The sequence below is a fragment of the Anabrus simplex genome, chromosome 2 (assembly GCF_040414725.1).
Source record: "Anabrus simplex isolate iqAnaSimp1 chromosome 2, ASM4041472v1, whole genome shotgun sequence".
Taxonomy (NCBI): Eukaryota; Metazoa; Arthropoda; class Insecta; order Orthoptera; family Tettigoniidae; genus Anabrus; species Anabrus simplex.
This window is the reverse complement of record NC_090266.1, coordinates 1,123,377,140-1,123,404,607: the sequence shown is the minus strand read 5'-3', so window position 1 is coordinate 1,123,404,607 and position 27,468 is coordinate 1,123,377,140. Positions and strand designations below refer to the sequence as shown.

General features: G+C 38.9%; 1 protein-coding gene across 1 annotated transcript in view; it reads right to left on the bottom strand.

The window, feature by feature from the left end:
- Positions 1-27,468, bottom strand: part of Etl1 (SWI/SNF-related, matrix-associated actin-dependent regulator of chromatin, subfamily a, containing DEAD/H box 1) — a 308,851-nt gene that overhangs the window by 226,275 nt on the left and 55,108 nt on the right. Inside the window, exons 4-5 of the mRNA XM_067139725.2 lie at positions 20,763-20,889; positions 7,896-7,980 (exon numbers count right to left, since the gene is read on the bottom strand). Of these exons, the coding sequence (XP_066995826.2) occupies positions 7,896-7,980; positions 20,763-20,889 (212 nt within the window). The remainder of the gene's footprint in view (positions 1-7,895; positions 7,981-20,762; positions 20,890-27,468) is intronic.

Genomic DNA, 27,468 nt, shown 5'->3' with positions numbered 1-27,468 from the left:
GAGCTAGCTCCCTCCTTGCTCCTTGAGAGCTAGTCGTTCAATTACGAGTCAACTCTTGTATGAGCTAGCTCCCTCCTTGCTCCCTGAGAGCTAGCACGAGCTGACTCTTTTATCAACTGCGACTCCAAGAAAGAGCTAGCTCGTCACATCGACTCTCATTCATTTCTAGCCAATACCATGCCTCAGATAATCACGTGACATACGGAAGCTGCTTTCCTTTTTATAGGCTGCCCAGTCTAGCCTCTTCCCGGTTCCTGCATGCAGTCACTGCTCTGAGTGCAGTGGTTGTGGTCTGTCTGCTAGGTACGTTTTTGTGCCATAGTTCTGGCAACTTGCAACCGAACGAAACAATGTAATGAAATAAACAACATATTATTGAGCAATACTTACCTGTTCACTTCCTGTATACACTCATAATCTATGAAGGATGTAGGGCCTAGTATAGATCCAGTAGGTTAGGAGCAAATAAACGACACAAAGTTCGGGTTAACTAACCTCAACTAAGCACGAACAAACAGTCACTATCCAGAGTACTGAATATACCACTTGGCAAGTAGAAACGGCGTAGTTTTATTCTGTCTGAAATAATTAAGAAATACTCTGACAAATCCTCACCTGTTTCTTAAATGCGGTCGTAGTTATGAATTAACATATTGCCAAAATCTTTCGGTTTTACGGTACAGTGGATAAAATAATATACCGTAGTTTTAAATCGAATTAAGGCAAATAGAAAATAACAGTAGTTTTGGCTTTAAAATATAGGCTAAATAACTCATACCAAAGTGTATACCGCAGCACATTTTCAAATAATTATTTATTAACGTGTAAGAAGTCCGACTCCTTAGCTGGATGGTCAGTATTGAGGCCTTCGCTGCAGAGGGTCCCCGATTCGATTCTCGACCAAGTCGGGAATTTAATTCTTTTGGCTCGGGAACTGGGTGTTTGTGTTTGTCCAAACACTTTCCTCTTCATATTCAAACAAGACACCACAGTACCAACCACCATAGAAACACGCAATATTGATTACATCCCTTCGCATAGGGTTAGCGTCAGGAAGGACATCCGGCTGTAAAACAGGGCCAACCGGGCTGAGTGACTCAAACGGTTGAGGCGCTGGCCTACTGACACCAACTTGGCAGGTTCGATCCTGGCTCAGTCCGGCGGTATTTGAAGGTGCTCAAATACGTCAGCCTCGTGTCGGTAGATTTACTGTCACGTAAAATAACCCCTGCGGGGCTAAATTCTAGCACCTCGGCGTCTCCGAAAACCGTAAATGTAGTTGGTGGGACGAAAAGCCAATAACATTATTATTTATTATAAATCAGGGCCAAATCCACATTTGCGGAACAGTTCGCACCCACGAACCAACAAGTGTGGGAAAAGTGGCCGAAGAAGAAGAAGAAGAAGTAGGTAGTGTAAGGAATGCCAATATATCGAACATATACGTCTTATATGGTTTAATCGTTCTTGAAAAAAAAAAATAGAAGAGAGTGTGACCACAATGTACACGAAAAAAAGGCAAAATGCTATGCGTACTGTAGTATACTTGGTTATATGTACATCTGAGCTGATAGTGGTTTCCATTATTTTCGTTTAAGATCACGTTTAATCAGTTATGTTTCCTACGCTGCATTAATGAATGAAAGAATCTGTTGTTCCAACACGGAGTGTCAAGTGAGAAACTTTCTGTAGCTCCAGTCGAAAGAGGATATTCTGATGACATCTTTTGAGTGAAATGTAAACTACGTGCACAGGAATAGAGATTCTTCTTATGCTTATCTAGATTGCTGGGGTCGAACGGAAGTATTGCCAATATCTCGAACATACGTCCCGTACGGTGCATTCAAATTTGAAAGACATCATTTTAAGAAGAATGGAACTTAGGCAAAGTAATATTAGAGGTCATCAATCAACACTGTATATTTGCGACACGTTTCTTCGTTACTGTGTATAAAACTTTATCATTGGATTAATTGCGAATGTTGCCAGCAGTGTACATTTGTTTTATTCCAAGAGTAGCATGCCAAACTGGACATTGTGTTACCATCTGTTGTGGGGAAAGGTGAACTATCTCGCTCCTTCAAATAAAAACGGGAGTCATGATTAATCTAGATAATGTAAAATCACACTATTTTGGGCTTTTAGGAATAAATAACTCGTGGCTTAGTATATATACTATAGTAACTTACATTCCATTACACTCTTAAACAATTATTTATTAACGTGTAAGTATTGCCAATATCATGAACATACGTCTCGTCACGGTGCATTCAGTCTTGAAAAGCATCATTTTAAGGAGAAAGGAACATAGGCAAAGTAATATTAGATGTTATCCATTAATACTGCATATTTGTTAAACATTTCTTCGTTACTGTATATAAAGCTTTATCGTTAGATTATTTGCCAATGTTGCCAGGAGTGCATATATTAGTTGTTCATTTGTTTTATTTCAAGAGTAGCTTTCTGAATTGGACATTGTGCTGCCATCTGTTGTGGAAAATATAAACTATTTGCGCTATATCGTTCGTTCCCAGAAGTCATTCAGAGCGACCGGAAGTCATAAACAGCCGTTTGCCCTAAACTGGATGAATGAATGAACGAACGAACCTGGAGCGGAGAGCGGCCTTTGACTTCCTGGCTCGCTCCTACCTTACCGCTCCCAAGAGTCAACTCTTTTGAATGACTCAGCTAGGAGTGGGAGTGAATGAGCTAGCTCCCTCAAAAGAGCTAGTTCGACCCATCACTATCTGGCAGTATGACTGGATGCTTTATCCATCTCGATCCAGACATTTGAAGCATCCTCACCATACAGCCGAAGGATATCTTTGTCAAAATAGAGGTCCATGACATTCTCCTGGAAGTAGGTAGCATTGATCTTTACATTTTTCATCGTTCTACGGGTTCTGAGTTTACCCTGGGCACAATAACCTGCCACTACCATGAACCCCCTAGCAAACATTTCTTTGTTTTGCTTGATGAAGTTTGAGTTCCCCTTCTGGCTTTTAGGGCGACAGTAGATTGTCGGGGCTTGTTGGTGTCATCCAAATAAACCAAAGCTTCATCCAAGGTCACAACCAACTGCCATTTATTCCCTGCTAGATAGTTTTAGTATAATTTTCTGGCATTAGTAAACCGTTCTTTACCGTGCCTTGCTTTCAAAGCATGTCCACGTGCCTTATGCCACTTTCCCAGGTTCAGATCTTCTTTAATTATACAGTACACTGTACCTTTAGAATGTGCTTGTGTGGCTGGCAAGGTGTCTTTAAGTTGGTGGATTTTCCTTCAGGACAGCAGCCTTTACTTTCTGACTGATGTCCTGCGTGCTGGAGGGTCGAACTCTCTTCCACGGCAGTTTTTTCGAAGTTGTTGTTTCTGGCGGGAAACCGTTCTGATGTCATTTTATCACATTGCCTACAGAGGATGTACTAGTGTTGAGACCTTTCATTTTACACTGTTGCGCAATCCTAAATAATAAGAAATTAGCATCGCAAAGGCCAACAATGTAGCCTTACCATATATCTGCAATTCGGCAGGTCATGAGCCAACAACGGGATGATATGACTGTTCGCGGCACTTCTTTAAATCACACTAACCATACAGAACTAAAAAAAGACAAACAGCTGCTTCAAGGAGCGGCACATGCACTCAAGGTCGCGTCCTGTATTAACTGGGGCAACCCTCCGTATACTCTTGTGTCTGATTAAATTTCAAAAATGCTGTCCCCATGTAAATATATAGTGAAAAGGTTATCATCACTCTAAAGGGGGCTTGAAATATGTTTTCATAATACGTGCACAGTAAGCCTAGAATAGTTGATGCCGTTTGAAGTACGAAAATGGAAAAAGTTTGCCACAGAACTCTCAAGAGTGATGCTGTTACAAATTTTAAGAATGAAATTGAACATTCCTGTCCAGAGACTATAGGAATTACTTTTAATAAAACCTACTAATGAGTACACCGCTGTTCGGAAAACATCCATGAAAAGTTCTGAACACACATGACTGCTGATTCATACAGGTTTTTAAAGGTTTTTTTGTGCAAGTGTGGTATCTTTTCAAACTTTTACATAAAACTGTACATAACTTTATAAGAACAACCTTAAACCGAAATGGTTTTGTATTCACAGACAAAATCTATTGTCAAAAGGGAGGGTTAACCATGGACTCACCAATACCAGGATTAATAGCGACCATATTCGTAAATAATTTTGAAAAATATTTCTTAACCAACTAAGAGACGTAGAGGGCGACCAGGGTGATCAGTTTTAACAGGTGTGAAACTAAAAGAGGCTACAGAGCTAGTTACAAATAGAGGATTATTGAAACACTTAGTTAATTCACAGAGGCGTGCGGACTGAATGCTAAAATGTATAACAGTGTACAATGAAGATATATGTATTGTATGTATGAGATAATGATCCATCAACTACGAATCACATTTCTCGGTATGTGTATGCGTATGTACGCGAGCGCACACCCGTGCAGAGGATAATCATCCATAGCCTTCAGCAATTAATCAGTTGGGATGTACAAATAGCATAGGTTTGTTAATCTGATGATAGTATTAACGAACAAATCTGTTAGGCTATACCATTTCTATTAAAATTTATTTACTTACAGTGGAACCTGCATTATCCGTAAGTGTGGCTAACGGAGCAGCTGAGATGAAGAATTTTGTCTGAATGGGAAGCTACATATCATAGATACTTGTAGGGGGGGGGGGGGGACCCACATAAGAACTGCACGTGTTTGGATAGTAAAGTGAATGGAGGTAGAAATGAGACGTGTTATTGTTAGACCTGTTCAGGTAACCCAGGACTGCACCCAAATAAATTCCTCCTGAAGTACCACACTTACACACAAAATATTGCTGAAAACTTTGTTAACATGATGGATAATAAGGAAATGTGCAATTTGTATTTATAATGTAAAAATTCAGCATTTTACTAATGTGAATATTTCCTTCCCATACTTGCTTAGTGTTAAAATAGACCTGTCCAAGATGCAGGCAGGAAATTAATTGTACCGCAAAGGGTTAAGATGAACACAAACACAAAACCCAGTACTAGAGAAAATAACCAGACGGGGTTCAAATCAGTGGGGCCCTGTGAATTGAAGGCCACGGCGCTGAGCATTCAGCCAAGGAGCCAGACAATGGCACCATCGTTTGAACAAATTAGGCCTCTTGCCCCATGATAATCATGAGTTAAGAAAAAGTGCACGAAACACTACACTAGGAGTGTAACTATGTTTAAACAGCATACACTAAGTCATGGTCATGACTTATAAATCTTGAGATAATAAGAAAATACTGTACTGTAGCAGAAAAGCACATACATGAATTATTCAATTTTATAGTTAGTGGGATGTAAAGCCAGCAACATTAATACGCATTAAAAATTGGTGAAGAGGCTTCAAAATGCCTACAGTAGAAAACGGTCAGAAGGCAGTTTGGAGAGTGTTACTCAGTAACATTCGTGCACTTTGTAGAATGATGTGTCTTCCACTGGGGCAACAGAATCTGTAAGAAGTGCTTATTTGTGCAGGTCATGACTAGATGTTTTGAGAGTTTTATTTGTAAATATTATTGAGAATTTTATTTGTAAATATTACAATCAATTAATTTAGGAAATTACTTGCATGTGTATGCTACAGAAGGCTGGATCCACAAAAAACAAGTAATGCATCAACAGCTGAGTGAAATGGTATTTAGAGGGTATTTGTACTTTGCAAGCCTGGAACAGCAGGCAATGAGAAGTTGGGGAGGTTCAGATTTGGGGCTCAAAAGCAAAACGGCGCACATACGCAAGCCATGTAGGTGTTAATAAATGTGCAGTTACGAAACTAATGTACTAAATATACCTGCGTGAAGTACACATTCTTATCTATACTGTATTTAAGTCCTGATTTTATAATGTGGCTAAATAGCCTAAAAATAGGCATGTAATGCAAACAAAAACACAAAATAACCTTATAAGAACAACCTTAAACCAAAGCGGTTTTGCATTCACAGATAAAAATCTACTGCCAAAAGCAAGGGTTAACCATGATCTCACCATTATCAGGTATAACAGCAAACATATTCCTAAATGACATTGAAAACAATTTCTTAACCAATTAAGAGACGTAGAGGGAGACCAAGTATTAAGAGGTGTGCAACTAAAACAAGCTACAGAGCTGGTTACAAATAGAGGATTATGGAAGCACTTAGTTAATTCACAAAGGCTTGCAGATTGAATGCTAAAAGGCGTAACAGTGTACAATGAAGACGTATATGTCTGAGAAAATGATCCATCATCTAGCAACCACATTTCCTTGCATATGTGCCTTCAGCAATTACTCAGTTGGGTTCTGTAAATAGCATAGGTCTGTTAATCTGATGATGGTGCAAAGGAGCAAATTTGTTAGGCTTTACCCAAGCATGCATGCATTCATTATTTAATTAAGTTTATTTATTTATTTATTTTCAAACAATAATCTGAGCCAAAGCTAGTTATGATGCAATATACTGTAGGTCTCTTGCTTAGACAGCAGGGGCAGTTTAACATAAAAGTAATCTTAAACACAAACAGTACAAAGTTGTAACCACAGTACAGTGTGTAGTGTACTATATGTGCACTTTTTAGCGATAGATTTACACCCTAGTGCTAAAGCGGTCGACCTCGGCAATCTTCGAGATTCTTACTAGCAATCTTTGAAACACAAACTATGAATCGCTTATGCATCGCTGTGCAACGTCTGGCGTACACTTTACGTACTAGTACTGTTGTTATTTACACAGCAAAGCCAAACTATAGAATTCACTCTAGGAATAAGATTCGCATCCAGAAATGTTATATAATGTTATATAATGTGTGCGTGACACAGTTATTGGCTTAAAATAACAAAGGTTTAGAAAATTCATATCGATCGATCATATTATCGATTCAATTCAGATTTCATTTCCATTCAGTTGGCAGTACTAACGGAACCGGAAGTGCTCCCTTCTTACTCCTCAAACCCGTACACAAATCTATCGCTAAAAAGTGCGCAGATAGTAGATATCTCCTTGTTTTATTGGCATCACTGCATAAATAATGTGTGATGGTGCAATTTATGTTAATACAAGCCAAGATTTCTGAAAAAGGTGTGCTTTCTACTGAAAGCTTGATTTAAGGTAAACCTTCATTGAAAGTTAAAAAATCAGGTCCCTGTAAAAACACTAAATAGGTGTTCTACAGTATATTATCTGAGTTTCCAGTACTGCTGAATTTGAAAGTGTCCAAAGTTAACCTGTGTCCAATATCTCCCCGTCCTCCTCTACTAGCCGAAACTCTGCATTTAAGCTGAGGGACAGATGGGTAAAGCAGTATTAACAGACAAGGATAATCATTTGGCATTTTGCCATGTCACCAAAGACTTTGCTCCGTGTCCAAGGAAGAAATACTACCAAGATTTCTCAAACAATGATGGTTGGATTTTTCTAACAATGGGAGCTGGAATTTGAAAATCACTACACCATTGATATATTGTAAATGATACTATCATTCATCTAGTAAAGTATCTACAAACTCTGATTAAACTTTGAAACCTTCCGATATGTGACTGGCTGAAAATTTGTGCCGCCCACGTGCATGTTCTCATGGAGCAGGTATCACTTACGATTCATACTGTTATGAAATTCATTGGTGGAGTTGTAAGTTATTAAGCAAGTTCTACAAAGGATGACCAATTTTTTCTTCTTCTTTTTTTTTTTTTTTTTTTCCAGGGGCTTATGTTGAATTAATTTTTGCATCAATATGTACTCCTTTCAAAGGCCCAAAAATTGTCTAGTTGGAAGACACCAACTACTAAATTATGTCAAAAAGCAGATGTAAAATATCTTCAAAGTCCTGATGCAAAGATTGTTTTACCTACCTATCATAAACCCTTTCATCTGGTACGTTAGCATCCTCTTCTTCAGACTTCTCTTCGTCGCTACTTTCCACTGCATTTCGTCTCACTGGGAAAGAAAGACAGAAGTGTTACTGAATTAAATGTTTATAGATTACAAAATGTAAAACATGCTTGGAATGAACAACAAGAGTAAAACCAACAGCTTAAACATATACAATATTGTGCATTCTCAAGGGAAATAACAAGGGCAAAAGAAAAGTGTAAGTACTGAAATCGCATCACAATACTGTTCTACCAAGTAACAGTCATTATTCGTGAATATTTGATATTAGTGAAGAAATCACAGTTTGTGAAATATTGCTTATCACTAGAAACATTTTACAGTACAATTTTTTTCTTATGTATATCTTAATTTCATTGTCTAAAGGTTATTTACTGTTACATTAATTAACTGTAAAAAGAAATTAGGTCATAATTGCAACTGTTTGAAGGGTAGCTCATTTGAAAACATGAGAAATTCTCAGTAGATCACTGAAGCACCTAGACTGTTGGCCAATGTTCGTCACCAGATGGCTCACTAAAGCATTCCCAGTAGGAAGTGATGACTCCACCTTACGTTTAATTAACACATTTTGGCCCGGTTTCATCAACACATGTTAGTACTTAACAAGGTGTTAAATCATTTTAACATACGATTTAAGAAAATTTGCGTTTCATCAACAACTGTTAACATTAACAAATGTTAAACTGCGTATTAAAGTTAACATCAGCCATTTCCAATGTTAAATGGCTAACATTAGCATTTAGCAACCTGTTCCAAAATGGCTGCTGTGAATCTCGCTTTCGATGCGGAATTGCTCTATTTAGATCTTTTACAAAACAATCCTGATCGAAGAAGAGATCAGCGACGTAATGACTTTTGAAAATTTGACGGATGCGGAATTTCTTCATAGATACAGGTTATCGAAAATAGTCGTTGCTAAGGTTGTTGACGAAATTCGAGTGAGGTTAGAATATCCTACGAAGAGAAACTTAACCTCTTTCTCTAATGTTGCAGGTACTGATAATATTACGATTTTTTGCTACTGGTTATTTTCACATAATGGTCGGAGACAATGCTGGAATTTCTAAAGCCACTGTTAGTAGAGTTGTTTGACGAGTGTCTGCAGCAATAGCATCCATGAGGAGGAGGCATATAACATTACATTCCCTTCAGTAGAAGAGCGTCAGCAAATTATCCGCGACTTCTATGAAATAAGCCGTTTTCCTACTGTTTGTTCTAGGTGCAATAGATTACACACATGAAAGAATCCAATCACCTGGAGGCAATTGGGCCGAAATATATCGTAATCGGAAGGGATATTTCTCAGTTAATGTTCAGGTGATTAATGAGCCTAACCTCCAAATCAGGGATATATTTGCTAGGTGGTTTGGTTCTGCACACGACAATACAATATTTAATAACTCCCATATCGGAGCACAGTTTGAAGTTGGACAATTAACGAAGTGATTTTGTTAGGTGACAGTGGATACCCGCGAAAAAAGTATCTGTTATTAACCCCATTGAAACCATCGCGGACTTTCTCCCACGCCTCGTCCTTTTGTTTTATCGTCAAGCCATCCGTGCGCTTGCACTCAATAACTTATATACATTTACTGACTAATTCAATTAACAACTCTTTTTCGAAGGAGGAAAAATTAGAACTACGATTCCGTTTTACTTCTCGCGCCATATTTTAGAGCTGTACGCAAACAAAAGCGCATCGGAGTGCGCTGTAAAACAGCATGTTCGTACCACTGCCACCTTGATTCACACCAGTTCGCAATATTGGGAGAGTTAACAGTCGATTAGTTAACATTTCACAAGAAAAGTTTGATGAAACGCAAGAAACCTAGCAAGATGTTAAAATTTTAACTCCGCATTAACTAACTACTTGTTAGTATATATTTAACATGTGTTGATGAAACCGGGCCTTTGTGTTACGTGTATGAGATGCGGAACAGACATCAAGGTCAAGAGACTAATTTGACAATTTTTTTGGGGGCAGGGGTGGGAGGCAGGAGGAATATAATAGAACAAATTAAAATCAAGTGCTACAGAAGAAAGATAAAGACACAACAATAAAACAGAGATGATCTGGTGGAGGTATGTTGATGATGTGTTTGTGGTGTAGATATAAGGTCCTGAGAAAATTTACTACTTTCTAGACTACCTAAATCAGCTACATCCTTCAATTAAATTCATGATGGAGATGGAGTTGGAGGGATGCTTTCCTTTCTTGGATGTTCTAGTGATAAGGAAGCTGGACGGTTCCCTAGAGCACACTGTCTACCACAACCCTACCCACACAAATCACAATCTTCATGCAGATTCTCACCACCATACAGCACAAAAACACTCACTACAAGGGCAAGACGAATTTGAGAGTCATCAACCATCCAGGAGAAAATGGACACACTCAAATTCACATGAAAGGGTAATGTTTTCCACAGAGTGAACAGATTTACCGAGTCCTACATCCACAGGGAAATAAGCAAACCTCACAGACTGATGACATATAGGGAACTCCCTACCTTCCTTATATTCACAATACCATAGCCCAAATTGCTAAGATCCTTCACAAGCACAGTATAAAAACCACATTGGGCACTACTAAATAAGCTAGTCACAGTTTAAGTAAAAACAAGGACGAACTGCCCCTACTATTACATCCTGGAGTGCGCAAATTTCCCCATACCTGTGCCGAAGTATACATCAGCCAAACATGCTGGTCCACTGGTACTCGCACCAGGAAATACCTAAGAAATATCCATCTCAACCAGCCCGACAAGTCAGCGTGCTCTATTGTCGGGCCACGATGATGTGTTCCAAGATGTTTGAGCTTATACCCACACAAAACGCAATAGATCTGAGATCATACGGGAAGCTGTGAAAATGCGTAAAAATCCTAATAATTTTTATAGGAACATTGGCTATCAATTAAGCAATGTAAGGTAGTCTGCCATTAAAGAGTTGCTCATCACTGTGTATTTCGTTTAATTTTTTTTCTTCCAAATTTGTACTTTCCTCATAACTAGATAATTCCCTCATTGTATCATATATTGTTATCTATGTGCACCTTTGTTCCTTTTCACACTCGTCTCTAACATTCCTTGTACTATATCCATCTTTCCCCCTCCATCCACACTTTGTTTACTACTTTTCTTTTCATCTTCCATTTCTACTTTATTGCTATGTCTTTATCTTTCTTCTGTTGCACTTCATCTTAAATTTGCTGTTATATCTCCTCCCACCTGTCTTTGACTAATCTTAGGACCTTGCTGTGTATTCCGTAACTCAGAGATGTATGAACATGAAATTTCTTACTTAAAGCTCTGAATGCTATAGCACATAGTGAGTCATCTGCTGACGAACAAGATAATCATTTACAATATGCCAATGGTCAAGTGATCTTCAAGTCACAACAGTTCAATATTAGAGAAGTTGTAGTTGTGGGTGGACAAGTTTCTCTTCAGGGGTTGCAAAGCAAACTTTTTGCAAAACAAAGAATTCCCACTACTTATTTCTTTGACACAACAAAATCCCAAAAGATCATAACATCTATAGAAAATGCCAAATTTCTCTACTGACATCTATATACAAAAACTGTACATCATAGAAGTTGTGCAAAATATACTGTATTTACACGAATAATGCCCCCCCCCCCTTTTTCTTTTTTAAACTGAGGCACGACATTGGGGTGTGGGTTTAATTTGCATTAAGGTTGGCAACACACTCCTTGCTCACCTAGTTTTCTATGCTGGGTGTACAGTTATTCTTTGTATAACCGCAGATGGAATAAAACTGTCTCCATATGTCGTATTTAAACGGAACACTATTCAGACTTTTAATTCTAAACTGCCTTCAAATTTTAAAAAATAGTATTTCACAGAGTAATTTAAATTCAAAATTTCTCCGCGTCATGATAGAACGTGTCTTCCGGAATGTGCAGGGGTAGCTTTGCGCACTTTCACTCACTTTGCTGTGTCTACAGTGTGCTTCACAGTTGCTACGTTCGAGCGAAATCGTAATTCTTTTGTACTCGGCGTTTTAAGGAATGCCACAATATCACGTAGCAGACACTGTGCGGAGAAACAGAATCCGCTAACACTGGTGATGCCGAGAATTGGCGAAAAAGAGTGGATCAAAATTATAATCAATTCGTACGTACCAAACAATATTGTCCATGCTGATGAAACTGCTTTTCTTTAATTTTATTTCATTACTCCCGAGCCCAGACGCACTTATGGTTTTAAAGGAGTTGGGGTCACTGTGCTATACTGTGTTAAAATGCATTCGGAAGCGAGAGAATTCCTCCACTTGTTATAGGAATGTTCGATAAGCCACGATGTTTAAAGGACGTCAGGCACTTTCAATGCAAGTACAAGGCATCTAAAAATGCAGACAGTACAGTGAACAAAAAAATAGAGCACTTCCACATGGGAGCCAGCATAATTTGTCCTAGTCTTTGATTTTTTTCTTTCGTTGTGTGAGGTTATGATTGCCAGTGAGTTATCCAAGTTCATTATTTGAATACTGTAAATGCACCTTGTTGGATACATTTCGAAAATACCGTATTTCCTGGCATAATCATCGCACTTTTTATACAAAAATTTTCAAAAAAATAGTACGGTGCGAACATTATACGAAGAATTTTTAATACCAGTATTTGTATTACTCAAAAAATGTATTTATAACTAAATTGTATTTGATACAAATTTAAGATGCACGTAATACTTGTGTTTATACATCAAAATAATTAAAATAGTCTAAAACAAAATTCATAATTATTCGCAACAATTCGGCGAACGTTTTTCCAACCTGAAAATAAAAATGAACGTATTAAGTTAATAGTCACTAATTTGATTATTAAAGTTAAAATATTACACTTGCAAAAAGTTATCGCTTTGTTGTGAAATACAGACTTACCGGTACACAATTTATTCCCAATCCTCTGTGTCGCTATCGCAGGTTTCGATATGTGATGCACCGTCCTCGCCGCTGTTAATACCAGTATCAGATTCTTCGTCTCTCTGCCACACTGCATCATCTTCAGATCCGCCTAGTGCATTCGAAATCCCAGTCCTTTTGAAGCTCTTGGAGACTAGTTCAGGTGGTATAAGATCCCAACTCTTCATCACCTACGAGCATAACAAGTCCAAGGGTGGACGCCTGATATTTCCAGCGGGCATCAATTGCTGATCGCCGCTCGTCATCCACTCGTAAAATTGACGTAAGTGGTCTTTAAAGGGTTTATTAATACATACATCTAGTGGCTGCAAAGCAGATGTTAGGCCACCAGGAATGACTATCTGTCGTGTCTTATTTTTACTGAGAAGTTTCTTCACTTCGTTCACGAGGTGACCTCGGAAACTATCTAAAACAAGCAGAGCTGGTTGTTTTAGTAGTGCACTGAGTCTTCTATCTCACATAGTTTTAACCCAGTCCAGCATGAGTTCTACGTCCATCCAACCCTTTGGTTGCAGCACTCGTACATGAATTCCACGGGGAAACTGTATATACTTAGGCATCGTTTTCCTCTTGAAAATGATGTAAGGTGGCAACTTTCTTCCGTCAGCTGTAATGGCTAGCATTGCTGTGCATCGCAACTTTTCACTACCGCTGGTTTTCATTAATACACTCCGTGATCCTTTTAGTGCAATAGTGCTGTTGCGAGGCATATCAAAAAAGATTGGAGTCTGATAGGCATTACCGATTTGAGAAAGCAAGTACGAAGTTTCCTTGCGCAAACGTATGACAAATCGATGAAAATTTACAATCATGTCCGGTAATCAGCAGGCAACTTTTGGCTTAGTGTTGTTCTCTTTCGCACTGACAGATTGTGTCGTCGCATGAACCCGTTATTCGACACACGACTCGGCTTAAACCGAGTTATGTTCTGTTTGCGCGCTACCTCCTGTCCCTTAATTTGTAACATTTCATATGATACACTGCAGCCATTGCTACGTATTTCATTGACATACATAAACACTTCTTCGTCAATTATAGGAAACTTCCCTGTTTTAGGACCTCTAAATGCACGTCTAGAAGGGTTTGTACTTTTTAGCTTGTTTTTTAATTTCCGGCAGTCACGCACCAACTTTTCACTCACTGAAAATTTTCTTTCTGCAGCTCTGTTCCCGTGCTGTTCAGCGAAGGCAGTTACACTTAGCTTGAAGCCCGCAGAATTGTTTCTATATTTACCCATAATCGCTTATAAATGCTTCACACGTTAATGTTTTGCAATATAAATGACTTTCCGTAATTGTTCACTATTAAAACAAATTATTTCTATAAACACCCCAAACACAAATTAAAAACTTAAATTCTCACGCACACATGTCTACAGTAATCACGTCAGTCACAAACAAATAAATACATCTGTGATCTGTCCATTCCAGAGCAGCCAATACTGGTAGGCAGCAAGGAAGCATGCAGCAATTTGTTATCAGTTGAGCTCGTTGGTTGCAACACACTAGTGCGCTTGCGCAAAGCTCTCAAACCGGAGCATGGACGTCTTCATACATCACTCTAGCTAGCGCGGTGTAGATCTACTGTAGTTGACCGTGTTCCGAGATGTCAGTAACAAACATTAATTTTTTTTCGATTTCTTTTAAACATACGGTAATTAGGTTAATATTTCTTCCCAGTTATTGATGATTTTACATTACATTAATGACAAGTTTATAAAATAAAACTTTAATACCATTGGATAATAATTATCTTGACTGCTTGGGTAAAAGTTTCCATCCCATGCCCGAACACATATGACGTAGTAGTAAGATAAGAGTCCAGAGATGACAACTGAGACATTGTAAATAATTCGGCTGACCGTGAGCTGAATAATTCCGTGGAAATCTGCGTTATCGTCTTGGATTTCACTTCGTGTGCAATAACGCAGGAGCCAGCCTCATGGTGTAGAGGTAGCGTGCCTGCCTCTTACACGGAGGCCCCGGGTTCAATTCACGGCCGGGTCAGGGAATTTTACCTGTACCTGAGGGCTGGTTCTAGATCCACTCAACCTACGTGATTACAACTGAGGAGCTATCTGACGGTGAGACGGAAGCCCCGGTCTAGAGAGCCAAGAATAACGTCCGTGAGGATTCGTTGTGCTGACCACACGACACCTTGTAATCTTCAGGCCTTCAAGCTGAGCAGCGGTCGCTTGGTAGGCCAAGGCCCTTCTCAACTGTTGCGCCGGGGGGCGGGTGGTTGTAATAACGCAGAATTCTATCAGACCTTTTGTCTACTTGAAGACAAGTGTGTGTTGGTACCGGTATTTCCTGGCGACGTTGGCGATAACTTACAGCCTTACATATTTCAAATGAGAACTCATACTATGTAGGTGGTGAATAAATTGTACACTGTCTCGCGACCATGTTGTCAAACTGCCGATAGCCTACCGGTAAGCCATGCGTTGTAAATATACCCATATTATTTATTTATACGTTGTGCAACATCTCGCAAATGTGACTGTGTTGCCAAATTGCCCATAAACCATGCACGTATTTAAATTGCGCATTCATGTGCAACTTATATTGCAGTTCCATTTACCTTTTAACCAGATTAGTGAACAAAATTTGGATGTGCGACGATTATGTAATTAAATGTTTAAAGTCCGATTTTTGTATTGAAAATAAAGGATGCGATGATTATGCGGTGGAGACGAATATGCCGGGAAATACGGTAGTTTTTTCCATGACATTTGCAAGGTTTAAACTGTGAATCAGTGTTAACTGCATGCAATAGTGGGTATTAGAATGTTTTGTGACGCAGCAAGTGCTGGCATTTCTGAATTACAAGTTGGTGGTTAATTTAAAATTACGCAATAACGTGGTTTTACTGCATCGCAAAACTAACATTGGAGTTCACCGGTGTGTTACTATCCAAGTAAAAAGAAACCATGTGTGAGAAATGTTTTAGATGTGGAGTGTGACGAATTTGTAATTTGGGAGAGGATTCTAGTGATACAAGAGACAATAAATCTTCCTCCCTACAGGGAATCGAGCCTAGAGCAAGTTCAGATTAATGAAATACCTGTCAGGCCTACTTGCTAATTTTCATGGCACTTTATAGCAGTGATAATGTATTTTTATCATTCCAGGCAAAGCAGCTATATCTGTAAATTTACATATTCATATCTGCGTAAAGACCACGTGGACCTCATGGAGTGATATGAAGAGTTTGTTTATGCCTACATTACTCTTTTGATGGAAGAAATTTTAGTTCATATAACTTTTCTTCAAAATGAGCCTTCCTAAAATTAGGGTGCAGGGATTATTCGCGTAAATACGGTAATTTCCGCTTTTTAGGTTTCATGCATTTTTACAATATCAGGAATAATAATGAGGATATTCATGATTATTATATTTTCCACAAACTTCAAGTAAAATGTGACAGCCTACAGAGTCCCAAGACTCTAAAACAAAACTTATTAACAATAAGATTAAACTGACTGACTGTCCGGCCCCGCAATATAGGGAGCAACGCGTCCGCTTGTCACCCGGTGGCCCCGGGTTCGATTCCCGGCCGGCTCAGAGGTTTTTAAACTGTAATGATTAATATTCCTGGCCTAGGGACTGGGTGTTTGTGAATTCCTTAATCTTCCTTTCCTCACACACAACATTCCACACTATCGCCATTCCAATTACACGCAGACTCATACAATATGGTGCCAGTAGGGGAAAGATCCACATGGGTCGACACCCCGAACAAACAGCATTTTTATATAAAAAACTGACTGACTACTGTTGTTAGCTGATGTGTACTTTGCTTCCTCCGATGCCATTAATCTACATTAGATGGCATTACTGCTTCAATTACAAAAATTAACCTGTCAATGATGAGTACATAACAGCTAGTTCTCTATAAATATTATCAGAGCAGTAAGTTATTAAATGTGCATAATGTTCATGGTGTGGGTTACTGTAGTCACGTCCTAGTTCGTGAACCATGGGCAACGGCTGAGTGGCCTAGTAAGTGGTCCTGAGAGTCGGGATACCAGTTGCTATGGAATGGGAGTGGGCATCTCCGACATATTCTGAGTCATGGCCCTCTTCGTGCTCAGGCGGCTAGGATTACACAATCCACCGGTGGTCCATAACCCGTTAGAAGAGATCCTCACTTGGACTATGTGTAAGTAAGGCAGCATCCTGCTTCATGAATTTACCGAGCTCAGAACATTTTAAGCAAGCCTCGGACCTATGGGAGTAACGGAGTCCCACTCCCATTTGACAGACAAGGGACTCTTTGGAAACAACTTGGCGAACAAAATGGAATTCGATGGGGAACTATCAATATTAATGGGGCTTATGGAAGAAAGCAAGTAGAACTGGCTGAGTCAGCAAAGAGGATGCATCTGGATGTGCTAGGAGTAAGTGATATTCGGGTAAGGGGAGATAATGAAGAAGAGATAGGAGATTATAAAGTGTACTTGATGGGTGTTAGAAAGGGAAGGGCAGAGTATGGGGTCGGGCTGTTTATCAGGAATACCATTGCACGCAACATAATTTCTGTTAGGCACGTAAATGAGCGAATGATGTGGGTAGATTTGGCAGTTGGAGGAATTAGGACGAGAAATGTCTCAGTGTATTCACCATGTGAGGGTGCAGATGAGGATGAAGTTGACAAGCTTTATGAATCACAAAAGCAATATAATATAATGGAATCCACCTTTTTATGAAGCATTGAGTGACATTATGGTCAGGGTCAACAACAAGGATAGTATAGTGCTAATGGGTGATTTCAATGTGAGAGTTGGAAATAGATCTGAAGGATACGAAAGGATGATTGGTAAATGTGGGGAAGATATGGAAGCTAATAGGAATGGGAAGTATTTGCTGGACTTTTGTGCTAGTATGGGTTTCGCTGTTACGAATACATTTTTCAAGCATAAAGCTATCCACCGCTACACATGGGAGGCTAGGGGGTATCAGATCCATAATAGACTATATCTTAACAGAGTTCGAATTCAGGAAATCTCTTAGGAATTCACGAGTTTTTCAGGGATTTTTCTATGATACAGACCACTATCTGATCTGTAGTGAACTAAGTATCTAAGTATCTAGGTTAGAGAAAGTGAAATCTGTCTGCAAACCAATAAGGGTAGAAAATCTCCAGGACAAGGAAATTAGAAGTACATGGATATGATTAGTGAGAAGTTTTGAACAGTAGACAGTAAGCAGGTTCAGGATGTAGAAAGAGAATGGGTGGCATACAGGCATGCTGCAGTAGAAACAGCAAGGGAATGCACAGGAAAAACTGTGTGTAAAGATGGGAAAAAGCGAACATCTTGGTGGAGTGATGAAGGAAGAAGCAGCTTGTAAACGTAAAAAGAAGGCTTATCAGAAATGGCTCCAAACAAGGGCCGAGGCAGACAGGGATTTGTACGTAGATGAAAGGAACAGAGCGAAACAAATAGTTGTTGAATCCAAAAAGAAGTCTTGGGAAGATTTTGATAATAATCTGGAAAGGCTAGGTCAAGCAGCAGGGAAACCTTTCTGGACAGTAATAAAGAATCTTAGGAAAGGGGGGGAAAAGGAAATGAACAGTGTTTTGAGTAATTCAGGTGAACTCATAATAGATCTCAGGGAATCACTGGAGAGGTGGAGGGAATATTTTGAACATCTTCTCAACGTAAAAGGAAATCTTCCTGGTGGTGTTGCGAACAGCCAAGCTCATTGGGAGGAGGAAAATGATGTTGGTAAAATTACGCTTGAGGAAGTGGAAAGGATGATAAATAAACTCCATTGTCATAAAGCAGCAGAAATAGATGAAATTAGACCTGAAATGGTGAAGTATAGTGGGAAGGCAGGGATGAATGGCTTCAAAGAATAATAACATTAACGTGGAATGTTGGTAAGGTACCTTTAGATTGGACAAAAGCAGTAATTGCACCTATCTATAAGCAAGGGAACAAGAAGGATTACAACAACTATCAAGGTATCTCATTGACTGGCGTACCTGGCAAAGTATTCACTGGCATCTTGGAAACGAGGGTGCGATCAATCGTTGAGAGGAAGTTGGATGAAAACCAGTGTGGTTTCAGACCAAAGAGAGGCTGTCAGGATCAGATTTTCAGTATGTGCCAGGTAATTGAAAAATGCTACGAGAAGAATAGGCAGTTGTGCTTATGTTTCGTAGATCTAGAGAAAGCATATGACAGGGTACCGAGGGAAAAGATGTTCGCCATATTGGGGGACTATGGAATTAAAGGTAGATTATTAAAATCAATCAAAGGCAATTGTGTTGACAAATGGGCTTCAGTGAGAATTGATGGTAGAATGAGTTCTTGGTTCAGGGTACTTACAGGGGTTAGACAAGGCTGTAATCTTTCACCTTTGCTGTTCGTAATTTTCATGGATCGTCTGCTGAAAGGTATAAAATGGCAGGGAGGGATTCAGTTAGGTGGAAATGTAGTAAGCAGTTTGGCCTATGCTGACGACTTGGTCTTAATGGCAGATTGTGCTGATAACCTGAAGTCTAATATTTTGCAACTTGAAAATAGGTGCAATGAGTATGGTATGAAAATTAGCCTTTCGAAGACTAAATGATGGTAGGTAAGAAATTCAACAGAATTGAATGTCAGATTGGTGATACAAAGCTAGAACAGGTAGATAATTTCAAGTATTTAGTTTATGTGTTCTCCCAGGATGGTAATATAGTAAGTGAGATTGAATCAAGTCGTAGTAAAGCTAATGCAGTGAGCTCGCAGTTGCGATCAACAGTATTCTCTAAGAAGGAAGTCAGCTCTCAGAAGAAACTACTTTTACATCGGTCTGTTTTCAGACCAACTTTGCTTTATGGGAGCGAAAGCTGGGTGGACTCAGGATATCTTATTCATAAGTTAGAAGTAACATACATGAAAGTAGCGAGAATGATTACTGGTACAAACAGGTGGGAACAATGGCAGGAGGGTATTCGGAATGAGGAGATAAAGGCTAATCTAGGGTTCAACTCGATGGATGAAGTTGTACGCATAAACTGGCTTCGGTGAAGGGGTCATGTGAGGCGAATGGAGGAGGGTAGGTTACCTAGGAGAATAATGGACTCTGTTATGGAAGGTAAGGGAAGTAGAGGGAGACCAATACGACGATGGTTAGACACAGTTTCTAACAATTTAAAGATAAGAGGTATAGAACTAAATGAGGCCATAGCACTAGTTGCAAATAGAGGATTGTGGCGATGTTTAGTAAATGCACAGAGGCTTGCAGACTGAACGCTGAAAGGCATAACAGTCTATAATGATAAAGTATGTATTTGCCATTTGCTTTACATCGCACCGACACAGATAGGTCTTATGGCGACGATGGGACAGGGAAGGGCTAGGAGTGGGAAGGAAGTGGCCGTGGCCTTAATTAAGGTACAGCCCCAGCATTTGCCTGGTGTGAAAATGGGAAACCACGGAAAACCATCTTCAGGGATGCCGACAGTGGGGTTCGAACCTACTATCTCCCGAATACTGGATACTGGCCGCTTTTAAGCGACTGCATCTGTCGAGCTCGGTATAAAGTATGTATGTATGTATGTATGTATGTATGTGATCTACCTACCAGATTTCACAACACTGTCTACTAGCAAGAACATTACCTAGCGAGTTGGAACTAATGAATATCCCAAAAAAAAAAAAAAAACAGAGGAAAGATGCCAATGAGCCAGAATTTTGTGCTGCAGTTCTTTTGTGTGCTGGTAAATCTACAGACATAATAACTTATTTGAGCACCTTCAAACATCACCGGACTGAGCCGGAATCAAACTCGTCAACTCTATCTCAGATGGCTAGCGCTCTACAATCTAAGCTACTCAGCCCAGCAAGGAAAACGATACACTTAACAACGAAAGAATCATACCTTTATGAGGGCGAATGACTTCCTCTGGATCTTCTTCTAATGATCTTTTCAACACCACCTTGCTATTCAAGTGAGATTCTGTTTTATTCACATCCCAATTATTCCTCATTAGTTCATCTTGCAACTCCTGCAACAAACATGTCAACATCACCAAGTGCTTGATTAAAGAATCAAATATCCTGTTAAGGAAGGATTTGGGCACAAGCATGTAAAAAATACATTTTCAAGAGAAGAAAGAAATGGTAGACAAAAACAATAAAAAATGGAGATAAAACCAGCATTAGGGAAATAAATTAGAAAGAATTTGGTTTCATGGATGTATTGACTGCTACATATTATCGAAACAGGACACAAGTAATTTATACAGAAGACTGTCCTGAAATAATGTTACTAAAGCTCAGATTCAAAAATTTGCACATTAAACCCTATTAGTTTATGAAGCTATTTTATCCCAATCTGACTGTATTTCATTCGCACCTGATGTTTTATGACACAGCAGTTCATTCACCATACTCTCCAGTCCCGCAAGCATCATTCTATCAATACTATTGATTTCGTAGTGAACACACTGATTCAAAACATGATCAGAAAGATTTCCCTGTATACTGAGTATGTTCCTTCTATCTGATCTGCAGTTCCTTAGGATCTACAATGACTTCCACCAACTGCACCAAAAAGGTAATTTTTCTCTTCCCTTTATTTCTGATATTCTTTATAACACATTTATAAATGGTTTCACAGCAACCTGCCCTGATTTTTTCATGTTATATCTCTAGTTCTATCATTATCTTCTTTTGGATTCTGTAGTTAACTGATTATTTCCATTGCTTCTTTCTATCTGTAGCACGTTTGATGCCTTTATTGATTTTTCTTTTCATAATTAAATTTAACCCCAACAACTTCACTTCACCATGACCTCTCTTTGCTCATCTTTACACAATGTTGTTCCAAACATTCCCTAACTGTTTCTAGTAGAGAAAACCTCCATAACACTCATTCTCTTTCAATATCCTGGATCTGTTTCTTCTTTAGAACTTTTCTCTGATCTAATGCACGTATTTCTGTCATCCTCAAGACTTACCACCATTATCCACCTGCATTCTGACCTCGCGTTCTGCATCTTAAACCCACTGATAGCTCACTGAAGACTAGATATTTATCTTATCATTTTAAAAATCCTCTTTTACCAGTACAATCCTTTCAGAATTCCTGAAATCAAGTCGGTTATGATGCAGCCAATTGTGGATACAGTATCCCATCTTCCACAGTGTACAGTGAAAACACTTCCACTTGAAGAATGAATTTTCAACTGTCAGCCCCACAATGGAATAAAAATCCTTATCTTTCCACATTCATTTATTGCTTTCTCATTCCTTTCTGTTCTGTTTCCAAAATAGCAAGCTTACAGCTTTATGCAATTGTTGATATTGTAATCATAGCCACCAGATCTTCATTTTTATGTGGAACCAAAATCACGAAGATGTGACACTTCATTTTAAAAATTTCATATGCACTGGATGGTATTCAAACCGCAGCTGCTTTGATGAGAAGCTGGTGACTGTTTCACCTGGCTATCATATCATCATTCTGTTTCCAAACCATGGCTTTAAAATCTCCCATATCTTTGTTGTTGTCTCTCACTACTATTATACTTAGGGCCGGTATTATAACAGAGGTTTAAACTGTTAAACTTCGGTTTATCTGTTAGTCGCGTATTATAGAACTTAATCTTAAGTTTATCTAGAGATTAATTTTACTGCCACTCATCTACCGTTTAAACTGAAGTTTAAGAATATATAACCTTACAACATGGCAGAACGAATGGATCTCGAAGATATTTTTGAGGCGTTTGAAGAAATACTAAGCGATGATGAAGAAGTGGTTCAAATTATTGAACGACCACAAGCACCACGAGTTTTTCAAGCAAGGGCACGTCACTTTCATATATGGAACGAAACAAACATTTTAAATAGGTTTAGGCTTACAAAACAGACGGTCATAAGCCTATTTAAGCAAATTGGTGCTGGAATAAAACATGCAACGAAAAGGTAAGAATGTAAAAATGACTTTTTGAACTGTTTGCATGTTAAAAGTGTAAATTTTAGAAAATAAAGCAACTTCCTTGTATTTCAGAAATCATGCTGTGGAACCCCTCAGTCAGCTACTACTGTAAAAGCATTGCGGTTTTATGCCTCTGGTAGTACGTTTATTACAATGGGAGATTTCGGAGGAATTCATAAGGCCACTGTTTCATGGACTAAATAAATATTTCTATACTAATTGCACAAGCAATTCTATTTCTTTATAAGTAAAATTAGGACAACGTTTATTGTTTTTATCCTCCATTTTACCTACAAGAAGTAAACAAAACATTATCGATAGTCATCCTTTCTTGCAAGTCACTGCAAAACATTATCGACAGTCATCTTTTCTCGCAAGTCACTGCTACCAAGATCGTATATTTCCTTCTTCACCTCAGTTTAACTTAGGCCGGCCATTATAAGACTCAACAACGATTTAAACTTAAGTTAGAGTTTAACTCAATCTCCAGTTTAAACCTTCATTATAATACCGGCCCTTAGTGTCTCATAAAATTTGTCTATAAGTAAGTAAATACATGACCGGTAGTATTTATTCTAAGATTTATTAACTAACACTAATGGCTATACAATTACATAGTCACACAATCACTCTAGTTAGTGTTCTCTTTCTCTGTGCTCTCACTGTTCAGCAACACTAGTCAATCAATCTACCTCTTACGAACTAAAAAAAATTGCACTAATTATATCTGTATATTTCCAGAAGTCTATACAATGTTTCCTCCAATTAACAGACCCTACGATATCTGGAATATAAGCCTACTTATAATATTCTACTGTACAAGTGCCTGCATGGGCACACATGCCAAATCCACCCCCCCCAGTCACAGATAACCACCAACCAGGGGCCAAGCCTCCTATTTAAAAAAAAAAAAAAAGCACTGCACACTTCCGCAACTATCACTTGGACCCTAGGGCATTTCATAATTAAACTCACAGTGTGACTCCTAGTAGCCGCAAACTTAGCGTTCGCTTTTTTTTGCTATTTTGCTTTACGTCGCACCAACACAGATAGGTCTTATGGCGACGATGGGATAGGAAATGCCTAGGAAGTGGAAGGAAGCCGTGGCCTTAATTAAGGTACAGCCCCGGCATTTGCCTGGTGTGAAAATGGGAAACCACGGAAAACCATCTTCAGGGCTGCCGACAGTGGGGCTCGAACCCACTATCTCCCGATTACTGGATACTGGCCGCACTTAAGCTACTGCAGCTATCGAGCTCGGTAGTACTTAGAGTTCGCATGTGTATAAACACAGTCTCACAAGTCTGTATGCGGTACATGGTTCACTCACACATGGCAGTCTTTGCTGTCCCTTGTTGCACTCTTCGCATTCACCCTCAGTTCACAAACAGCACTAACATCACCCCCAGGGTTCCACAGCACTTGCTTATGGCACTGTCTCATCCAATGGCGGAAATGAGCTCACATTGAACCGCTGAAGCCAGTCTGGCTTGCCCTTCAAGATACTTTGGACAAGGAGAAATCCTGGAACCGTCTGGAAATCTAATTCTCTGGTTTTACCTTTCTGGTTGTTCCCTTTACTGCTGAAAGGCACAAAGTGACAAAAGTAGTGGACAGGCTGGCCAATGAGTGCTTGACTCTTCTCTGACTAGTTATCTGCAGTGGCAAATGGGCGGGGCCTTAACTCTGTAATGTCGCCTGCTGATGTACCTAGGCTAACTTGCTCCTCCCAAAATCAAACATCAATACCTTTCGCACATGCTCCTTTACATTCTAAATACAGTGGGACAACTCTAGTCTTAATCCATCAAATGTGGAGCTGGTATCAATAACATTTACAAACGAAAAGTGAAGTCTGTCTTCCTTCCTCATAATTGTGAAATTATTTTTATAATTATTAAAAAATGGGCAAAGATATTCTTAAATGTTTAAATATCACTGGTGAAGATCCAAAGCCTTGGACATCAAAATTTGTCAATTTCAGATTACTGAAGATTTAGGTATTAAATATGCTGCTGGACCCGCTGACAAAACTTTATGTGGAATAATCAATCAGAATCCATAGGAAAATAGTAATTTTATTTATCTTTCATGTCATCTGGTTTAATTCTGCAGCCAAAACCTTGTATATCACCTTAATGTTGGTACACTTGAAATAATGTGTCCCCATAGTAGTAACATCTTACTTGCGCCAATTGCACATTTAAAACTTGCATGTCCACAGCTTGGTGGTATTCAGTGTTTTTGATTCTTTGTGAGTGGTAAATTAATTCTGGCATTATCTTACCATTTACATGCAGCTAATTTGCTTACATATGCCGATAAATGCATTATTTTTTAAATTCAGAAGTTTTTATATTTTCAAAGATAGATACAATTGCTAAATTAAGCATATGAGCTTCTTTTAAACCTTGGGTATTTCATTTAAACAGATCCCTTAAATTTTACAGTTAATAATCATAGGCAGCGTGATGGAAAATGATGAAATTGCAAGTGCTTATAAGTGAGCATGATGACGACCATGAAATGGATTTATTAAGGCATCTGGGATTTTCAAGTTCTGTTGCAGGTAAGGCCTATAATCTAACACTAAGAAGACATTTTAATATAAGCATCTCAGGCCTACATTGTATACTGATAGGTAATAACTATTTAATACATACACTGTTGAAAAGTATTGCAGAGCCACAACTAAATAGTCCACGAGCTTATGCATTCAGGTAAATGGCCAAGCATTATTGTTTATAATAGCTTGCAGTGAAGGGATATTCGATTCATTTGATTCTGTTCAGTGAATCGATACAGCGATCCAATTCATGGCACAAGAGAGCCACCGTTCCTATTACATTTGTGTAGTGTGTACTGATAGAGAGCAGCAATAGCATTCAATGCTTGCTACTGCCATCTGGTCTTCGTTCTATTAGCTATTCTTTTGCATCATCCAGCTATCAGATTCAGGTTTCTCCTGCAGCCACCTCTTTGCATCAAGTATTGATGTTACAAAGCCTTTCCCCCAACAGTGACAACTCCATTAAATAAGTACATAAGAATTAGATGAAAAAAATATCTGTACACACAATCATCAACGAAATGCATTTAGGGCTGTCGCCCACGTGGCAGATTCCCTATCAATTGTTTGCTTGGTCTTTTCTTAAACGATTTCAAAGAACTTGGAGATTTGACTGTATTCACAGTTTCCTGATAATTCGTCATTTTAATTAAGTTAATGCATCAGTCGCCTCACTTCCTCACTGTTCCCGTACACCGGTGATCTCATGATTCAATAATTGAAGTCTTGTGTAATGATGCGGCATACGAACCGAGAGAATACTACGCGGTTCTCCCCAATATAAAACAGATAATTTTGAGTTGTCATGAGCATGATTTATGCTCAAAGGGTTAGTCAAGAGAGCTGAGTTGAATTACCTGTAGAATATCAACTAAGTTACAATACTGAGATTCATTAAACTAATAGCCTATCTACTTGCTAGCTACTTTGTACTTATGTTTTGACTACCTTTTTTAGCACTGCAAATAAATCTAACTACTACATTATTTTATACCTCCCTATAAGAAGACAGTGAATGCAAGCGGGTATTATTTTCAAATGAGCTGAGAATGAGAGACCATTACGAAGGTGGTTTGAAAAGTCCGTGCAAAGTCCGAGAGATGACACCACCGGCGCGTATCGAGGTCATGTTTAGTTAGTAGCATCTCTTGAATAAATGCACAACAAGTTTCAGCCATATTGGTCTATTTCTTTGTGTTTGGCATTCGTGTGAATCAAGGAAGTGGAGTGATTTTCAAGAAATGGACGAAAAAGAATTTTGTGTGGTATTTAAACATTACTTTATGAAAGGCAAAACACCTCATGATACTAAAGAGAAGCTTGATAAACATTATGGTGACTCTGCACCTTCGATTAGAACAGTTTATAGGCAGTTTCAAAATTTTCAGACTGACGATATGGGCACAAGTGACACTGAACGTTCTGGACGGCCTGTGGATGTTACGAATCCAGAAATCATTGATCAAATCCATGATATGGTGATGGATGACAGAAGAGTTAAGGTGCGTGAGATTGCTAGTGCTGTGGGCATCTCAACTGAACGGGTACATATTATTTTGCATAAACATTTGGACATGAGAAAGCTATCCACACGTTTTTGCTCACGCTTGACCAAAAACGGAATCGTGTGAAGTGTTGCAAGGATGGTTTGCAGCTGTTTCAGAAGAATCTGGAGGACTTTAAGCAACGTTTCATCACTGTGGATGAAACATGGATACATTACTATACTCCTGAGACCAAACAACAATCTAAACAATGGGTTACCAAGGGGGAATCTGCACTAAAAAAGGCGAAGACCGTTCCTTTGGCCGGAAAGGTTATGGCGACTGTCTTTTGGGATTCGCAAGGGATAATCCTCATCGACTATCTGGAAAAGGATAAAACTATTACAGGTGCATATTATTCATCGTTATTGGACCGTTTGAAAACCGAGCCGCAAGAAAAATGCCCACGATTGGCCCTCAAGAAAGTCCTTTTCCATCACGACAATGCACCAGCACACACCTCAGCAGTTGTGATCACAAAATTAATGGAAATAGGATTCCAACTAGTTCCACATCCCCCCTATTCTCCAGA